The sequence below is a fragment of the Poecilia reticulata genome, linkage group LG20, assembly GCF_000633615.1.
Source record: "Poecilia reticulata strain Guanapo linkage group LG20, Guppy_female_1.0+MT, whole genome shotgun sequence".
In the NCBI taxonomy this organism is placed as follows: domain Eukaryota; kingdom Metazoa; phylum Chordata; class Actinopteri; order Cyprinodontiformes; family Poeciliidae; genus Poecilia; species Poecilia reticulata.
The window spans coordinates 620,917-629,431 of record NC_024350.1 but is presented as its reverse complement, the minus strand read 5'-3'; the positions used below and the strand labels follow the sequence as shown (position 1 = coordinate 629,431).

General features: G+C 38.4%; 1 protein-coding gene across 1 annotated transcript in view; it reads right to left on the bottom strand.

The window, feature by feature from the left end:
• Positions 1-8,515, bottom strand: part of cubn (cubilin (intrinsic factor-cobalamin receptor)) — a 155,737-nt gene that overhangs the window by 5,952 nt on the left and 141,270 nt on the right. The window contains exons 50-57 of the mRNA XM_008438250.2: positions 8,148-8,351; positions 4,112-4,261; positions 3,870-3,991; positions 2,527-2,752; positions 2,018-2,205; positions 1,749-1,905; positions 1,251-1,400; positions 956-1,141 (exon numbers count right to left, since the gene is read on the bottom strand). Coding sequence (XP_008436472.1) covers positions 956-1,141; positions 1,251-1,400; positions 1,749-1,905; positions 2,018-2,205; positions 2,527-2,752; positions 3,870-3,991; positions 4,112-4,261; positions 8,148-8,351 — 1,383 coding nt within the window. The remainder of the gene's footprint in view (positions 1-955; positions 1,142-1,250; positions 1,401-1,748; positions 1,906-2,017; positions 2,206-2,526; positions 2,753-3,869; positions 3,992-4,111; positions 4,262-8,147; positions 8,352-8,515) is intronic.

Here is an 8,515-nt window from a genome sequence, read left to right as displayed (position 1 = left end):
CACACACACACACACACCCACCCACACACACGCACACACACACACACCCCCACACACACACACACACACGCACACACGCACACACACACACACACAAAGATTCAAACATCAAATGTCTAATATATTTACTTTTGCTTTCATGAATATCAAAAATAATCCCACATCATCTGTTTTTTCTTGTAAATTCTGCTCTTTCTTCTCAAACCCCCAGTTTGTATTGAACCAGGTTCTGCTGGAGGTTTTTTCCTGTTAAAGGTTTTTTCTCCTCTCCACTGTTTCTACATGCATGCTTGGTCAGGGATTGCTGAAAAATCAACAACACAACGCAAGCAATTGTCACCAAGTTCTCGTCCAGGAAGAGTGAATGCTGCAAGTCTTGTAGCTTTCTGTTGGGTGTCCTTAGAGAGAAAGTTTGGTAACACTTTATTTGAAGGGGTGTGCATAAGACTGACGTGACACTGTCATGAACATGAAGTCTTTATGAATGCTTTTGACAGTTGTCATGAAGTGTCATTCGGTAAATAATGACACTTTTAATGCAAAGTTGCCCTAAAGGTTTCATTAAAAGTCCATTAAAAATGCCAATTTTGCATGATTTTGTAAATTATGATAATTTAATCTACCCCAACACGTTGATGGGTGCTAGATTCCCATCAACGTACTACTAGTAGACAGTAGTACTGTCTACTAGTACTAGTAGACAGTACTACTAATACTAGTAGACAGTACTACTAGTACTAGTACCCCAACACGTTGACAGAAGAGATGTTGCCATTATGCTGAGCTCATTAAAATTCTTGACCTGAATGGACACTTTTATCCTACTACTGTCTTACATCTCAACATATCAGAAGCAGGTAAAGTGTCCAAAAACAGAACTGAAATAAGAGTAAAAAATAAACTTATGAAACTTATACCTACTGCAGGCACAGTATCTGTATGTTGTTTTACTTACGTATGGCACTGTATTCTGCCATGAAGCCACGGCTGGTAATCAGGGAGTCAGAGTAGAAGTGAAGTAACATAGGACCAAAAGTGGAAAAAGGGCCTGGAATGTTGGTACCACATAAAGTAGCCATTGCAGTGCTACTAGAAACGGGGCTGTAGATCTTGAGACCATCATACATACAGGTGGAATGTGCTAAACAAAAGATAAAAGAAACGTTTGGTACAACATCCAACAAGGAAGACATGGTTTATCACCAAGGCTATTTATTTCTGTTCCCATGTAGCAGAGTGTGAACACATACCCTCTATCTGGAAGACCTGGAAGCTGAGAACAATCACTGTCTGCTGTCCAGCATCTATAGTGTAGTTGCAGTTAGCGCGGTCTGGGTAGTCAGCTGGGAAATTTGGAGAAACCACTCGACCCTTGGAAGCATCAAAACTTGCACCACACCCTCAGGAGCAAAAGACATCAAACTTTAGATCATTTTGTTGGAATTTTTGTCTTTTTGAAAACAGTAAAGAGCTTGAGACATTCATGATTTGCACTGCTTTTGTGATGCAAATTTTATGATATGACTGATAACGCTGGTGCAAATATCAGAATTAATAGACTGAATATTGTTCGAAAAAATATATTGCTTACATTGAGCCTTTATTAATATGGTTTTTGCTCACCAAGTAGGTGAGCAAAAACCATATTAATAAAGGTTATCTGTCAATTGTAGAGGAGAACTGCTACCATGTTGGCAGGTGTTACAATAACACAAATAGATTGAGATGAATACACTTGAGATTCTTACGGGTGCTGAAGGACATGGAGAAACCTACACCAGAGGTAGCAGTGGCTTGAAATCGACTTGTGATAAGGTTATATGGCGCGACAACAGGTTCTGGTGCCAAAGAACCACAGCCTGTCACAAGCAGATCCTCAGAATTCTGGGTATTGCCTGACCAAACCTACAGAGAAACGCACAAGTCACTATTAATCATTTCCTCTTTTGTCTGGTTCATGTCTTACTTTACCCTGAAATATTAGTTGATCTGAAAAAGTGTCAATTCCTGATTGTACCTTGATATAGCTGGTCTGGCAGCTGCCAGTGCTGTCTGGGATCTCAAAGTTTTCACCAAAGCTCATCTCCAGATGGTTTCCCTCATGGGCAATGATCTGCCAAAAACACTCTGTATTTGCTGGGAAGTTCTGGGGGTAATTTGGTGACTTAATTGTTCCTGTATCAGCGTGGATCACCCCCCCACAGCCTAGTGGAATATAAAAATATTACTATACACACTATTTTGAAAATCATCATATAAAAGCAGAAAATAAAGAGTCTTAAAACTCATAGATAAGGCAACATTTGCGAACATTAAAAAACTGCTTGTATGCTGGTAGAAAGGATATATTATGTAAAATTATTTATCTGTCGACTGTTTAAAAGCTGAATAATTATAGGCCTGTCTTGTGCTGACAAATTTGTGTCAGACACAAACACAATGTGCCTGGCATAGTGTTTGTGGAATATCTCTCTCGATATTCCACAAACACTATGCCAGATATTTATTTATCTAATAAAAACTTACCAGAAGAGTCGGCAGACCAGGAGGCAAAAAATCCACCCTTTGAAATACTGTGGTCTGCCAGGAAAACTACAGCCAGTTTGTTCGAGCCTGATTGGATAGTTCCAGGATTGGTGGTTCCACAATACTGGCCAATAATTGGAGATCCGGGGGATCCTCCATTAAAAATTGTGACAGAATCCCAGCTGCATGTGGCGTGTAATTCTAGGTTGAAGTAGCTGAAGCTCAACTATAGGAACATGGGAGAAAGAGAACAAAGTACAGAAGGATACAGAACACTTAAGGCTTCCTGTATTAACCTCACAAATCATCTACAGGAAAAACCAAAGCAGTTATTTACTTACACTGTTTTTTTATTCTGGGGTTGGTCTACATATTTTACACTAAAACACAGATGTTCACCCTGAACAGTGATGAATGGACATTCTCATTCCATTTAGTGTTGCATAAAGCGGTTTGAACAAATGTCAGAACTTTCTTATATCTGGAAGCTGGACCCAGTGATGAACCAGACCTGTAGTGTAACCTTAACATACATCCACAGGTGTGCCTCCACTTAACTTGGATTGAATTAACCAGAATATTAATAACCAGGATTTTATTTGTATAAAGAAGCTATTTATTATTGAATTATGTCTTTATATATATGAATCATTGTGCCATGTAGTGAACCATGTGTATTTGGTCAGATTAGGGTTCTGTATTGTCATACAGGGTTGGCTTGTCATACTATGATGTCTGTGAAGCCACCTTGCTCACAATAAAATATGTCTGAAGATCTTTTGCTCCACCTGTTTTTCTGACAACTTTGTAGTAATGACTTTTTTGTCGAACAGCTTTTTAATAATTTTTTACTATTTACTCTGGAGATAGAAGAATTCTTTATGCAAAAAAAATATAATGTTAGGGTTCCAATATGTCCCAGATTTGACTGTATCTGTGTCTCCAACCAATGTTCCATGAATTTGCTGTCAACCTCTTTACAGTCCTGGAAGGCCAGAGGTTCAGTTTGAACAGAGAGACAGCCAACTACTGCTCTTTTTTTTGAGGACTTTTTGACTCCATTGATCTTTATTTCACAGTAGTATGACAGTAAAGTGGGTTATGAGAGAGGGGAGAAGACATGATGCAAAGGTCAACAGGCCGGGACTCGAACCCTTGACAGCCACGTCGAAGACTGGCCTCTGTTCATGGATTGCATGCTAAGCCGCGCCCCGCCAACTACTACTCTTGATGCTAGCTAAGACATTTTTAATAGTACGATACTGTTTCTGAACAACTTTAATTGAGACTGGCTAGCTCTCCTATTTGTTCTATCACGGCAACTGAATGTGTTAAGGACTCACTGTGATAGTGTGACCAATGGGAGCTTCCAGTAGCCAAGCACAGCGACTCGGGCTGGGATACATGTTGGGGTAATTAGGGCTGGATAACACCCCACCATCACCTGTTTGCCAGCCTCCACATTCTGCAGAAACATTAACTCTAAGGTCACAGAGTTGATGCGTTATGGTTGAAAATACCATACGTCATGTTAAAAAACAAACAACTGTGTTACGTAAAATGACTTAAACCATCACTGTCTTACCAGAGAATGAGTACTTGGCCTTGAAACCCAAATCCCCCTGTGAAGAGTCAGTCCGGAAATGAACCCACAGCTCTGGTGTGAACACCACGATTGGGATCTGGGGTGGCGTTTGTCCACAAAATCTCCCTAACAGCTCCCCATCCCAGTCACCTTGACAAGGGATGGACCATAAGACAAACAAACAAGCAAAGAAAACAACAGAAAAAAAGAACTCTACAACCCCTGTATACTGTTAACAACAAGCAGGTTAACAACAACACAAGAAAGTTGGACATTTTCAATGTTTGTCGCTGTTTGCTATCGTTTATTGCTCACTGTGTGTCAAGCCCATAACAAGCTGCTGTGAACGAGGTAACCCCAATGGGAGAGACGGTTTTAGGGCAAAATAGGTAGGTTCATTCATCTGCATTATGTAATATTAATGCATTAAAATGTTCAGAGTAATTACTTGTGTTAATGAGCTAACGTTGACAGCCCTAATTAGAACAAAACCTTAAAAAGGAATAAAAATCTCTTATTTGCTTGGATCAATTTCTTTCTGAGCCTGTTTGATTTTAACGGTTTGTATGTGAAGCAATCCATATGCCTGGGGGTAAAGTCTACCAACCAACAACCTATTTATTGACAGATGTTACCCATGAATGAAAGAAAAAAAGACAAAAAGGCAGTTAAATGGGTTCATTAAGATTGCATCTCTTTCATTAAATATGCATTGCTTGATACGTAGAGTGGCCAAATACCATACCATACTTTACCATACCAACTTTATTTATAAAGCACTTTAAAAACAACCACAGCTGATACAAAGTGCTGTGCATTAAAACACAACATAACAATAATAAAAAAAATAAAAACTCCTATAGTTTAAAAACAAAACATACAATTTAAAACTAGATCCCGCTGGAGTTGAAAGTCAAGTAAAATAAAAGGGTTTTAAGACAAACTTTAAAATGAGGCACCAGTTAACAAGAACAAATTAGGTTGCTTCCACTTTAAATCCGTGTATGGTTCGTTCTTTAGTTTTCTCGTTTCAAAATAAAATTGCAAAAACAAAACAAGCATGTGTTTTTTTTGTTTTTTCGTTTTTAAAACAAAATTAGAAAAACGTAAATTGCAAAAATAAAAAAGAAAATGAGCTGTCAATTTCGATTTTCATTAAATYTTTTGGCAAGCGGTCTGACCCGGAAGTTCTCCCTGTCCGGTTTACACAGGGACGGGCCGTATCACACACATTATGCAGGCTGCAGGGAGACAAGCTTGTTGGTTTCAGGCTATATACTGTAGTATTTTCTGCCACCCGCAAGTCAATGTAAGTAAAGCTCCTGTGAGAAACAAATAATACCAGAGATCTGGTCACCGAGAAAAATGGTTAGCCTGAGTTGTTAGTTAAGTTTTTTATTTTGAAAGGCCAGAGCACCGGGGAGTGGCTTTCCACCGCAGCCACACCCGTCTCCTCTGGACCAGCAAGATGGCTTCCATTGCGCTGCGCGTCCAGCAGCGACAAACAGTAAGTACACTATTAATTTGTCACAAAAAGTTGTTTTAAGATGTTTTTAGGCTAGAAAGTAGCCCTTATAGCTTCATTTACGCACTTAGTTATGTGCAGTTAGAAATATACTCCGGAGTTTTTGGAGCACCGTAGCTCCGCTAACGGGGCCAGGCGGCTCCAGGCGGCTCCAGGTGGTTCCAGGCGGCTCCAGGCGGCTCCAGGCTCAGCGGCCGGGTGGAGTGTGTTTACCCCGCTAACCAAGGTCTGGGCAAGTCACCTTGTCTATTCTGCTGCTTGATATCTGATCGTAGCGTCTCAAAGTGTGACATGAAGAGTTTAATGTGTTTRCATATATACTSTTTGATACGTGTGTCAAAATATAATATTCCTCTCTGCAGAGTTCGATAYTTCTGAAGATGTTAGTATCTTCTAATCATTGACATCATCCAGTACCAGTTATTAATATTCCCTTCCTCTGATCTTTTTGTAGTTTGTAAATTCTTATTATTTGTGTGTGTGAAATATATTCTTCCCTTCGATTGGCTTCTTATGTGCAGTGTGAACTTTTTTAAAATATATTTTTTATTGTTTCATACAGGCGGCTCTTAGGAGGAGAGGCCTCAGCTCCAGGTTTGGATGCAGCTTCCCAGAATCTCCCAGTGATCCTCTTCCTCCTCCTGACATCGTCTTCTTCACTGTCTCCTCATCTTTTATATACATAAATTATAGGAATATTTTTTCATGATTCCCCAAACATTGGCTGAATATCTGCGTATGTTATTGTAATAAATAAATTTATGAAAATGTTTTGTCTGTTTATTTTGTAAGATTTGAGTTCAAAGCTCTGATTACATAAAGGTTGATACAAATTAAATATTTGTTTCTTTTAATGTTTCTTGCTTATAAATCCAGAGCTAAGAAATAATGAAAAGTATCAACTCAAAAGTTGTTCATTATGTTTAGTCAGTTGAGTCTAATAAGTTATAATAAATAGGAAACGCTGGAGGGACGATGTCTCTCTRCTGGCCTGGGAACGCCTGGGATTCCCCCAGAGGAGCTGGAACAAGTGGCTGGGAGAGGAAGTCTGGGCTGCTGACCACACGACCCGACCCCGGATGAAGCGGAAGAAAATAGATGGATGGATAAATAGTCTCATTAAGGGGACAGAGGTTTTCATTTCTAATTGGACAGTCATACATCACTTATAAAAATGTGAAAAGATATTGTGAGGTGTTAAACCACAGAAGAGGAGAAGGGACCAACACCTACTGATTGTTGTTTTTTTAGATTGAAGTCTGAGATTCTGAGATTAAAGWCASAATGATGACCTTTTTTTTCTTTCCCAAATCTTCTTCCATAGGCAAATATTTATTTAGTTAAGCTTTTAATAATCTGGCAAATTATTTCAAACATTTCCTACCTGGTAGAAATTTATTATCTATTTTCAGGTATTTACCTGAAATAGATACTATCTATTAGTATATTGTATATAACTTTTTTTATATATACAATATATATATATATACAATATATTGTATATTTATTTTGGATAAATAYACAATATTTATCCAGGATATTGTATATTTTGCATAACCTTTTTCGCATGCTTGTTCATGACATACTGGGTTATAATTGCTTTGCTAATGCTATTCAGAAAGGAAAAATTAAAACCAAAGGGTTTGAATGACTGGCAGAATGTTCTCTGAGCGTCTTTTTAAACCAGAGCAGATTAAAGGTTGGTAAAAATAAAAATAAAATTGACGGACTAGCCCTTTAGATATTTACTGAATGGGAAGCTGCATTTAGCAGCCATTAGCTTCATATACAAAACAAAGTCGGAGTTAAAGGCTGTCTGTGTGAAAGTATCATGATCAAATTAATTACATGTCGCTTTGGACGAGTGTAGAAAAACAAAGTGTGCGGAACAGAGCATAATGTGTTTGTGTGATACGGCCCCTGTGTAAACCGGACAGAGAGAACTTCCGGGTCAGACCGATTGTCAACAATGAAATAATGAAAAGCTAAATTGACAGCTCGTTTTCTTTTTGATTTTTGCAATTGCCGTTTTTCTAATTTCGTTTTAAAAACGACAAAACAGAAAAACACATGCTTGTTTGGTTTTTCCAATTTTATTTTGAAATGAAAAAACCAAAGAACGAACCATACACGGATTCACTTTACCTCCAAGAATTCTGATGTCCATTTAGGCCACCAAAGCTATACATTTCTGGGATTACACAATCACTATTGCCTTTTGGTCTAAGTTGTCAAACATCACAATATCCAGTTTGTTCGCCTTTGCCGTCTTTACTCTTTTTGTCTTTTTTGGTCATTCTCAAAAACTTTCAAACCTGCCTTTGACTTTGAAAATATATTTTTTCTATCAGTATATTACATCTTATGAGGGTAACTTTGACTTTTTGAGGCTTCATGAAAAGGGTGAATCTCAAGCCCCTTATTAAAGATCTATTGCAATCTAAATTCAGTTTACCATAAAAAAAACTAAATGTTCTGGTAGAACCCTGTAGTCATTTTGGGAGGACTTACCCAGGCGGAACTGAAGGTAGTCTAGTTCACAAGTCTGATGGTTTTCCAGGTGCAAGTCTTCAATGAGAACCACAATTGAAGAGTTGATGTGAATGGGATTCTGAATCAACCACTCGCAGTTCAGGTTGTTACTGTAATTGGACACCTGGAAACCAGGTGATGTGAAGTTGCCTCCAGCTGGGTCATTCAGAATTCCTCCACACTCTGATGAAACATGAACATATAAAGAGAGGCAAAGTCATCCTTCACGTTTCAAAGAAAGCACCCTATGTCTAGTGACTATAGAGTCACTATTTCCTTTCAAGCTTAATGAATCAACATGCCAATACAAATTGTAATTTGTTCACATGTATTCTCCTGGATCTGTT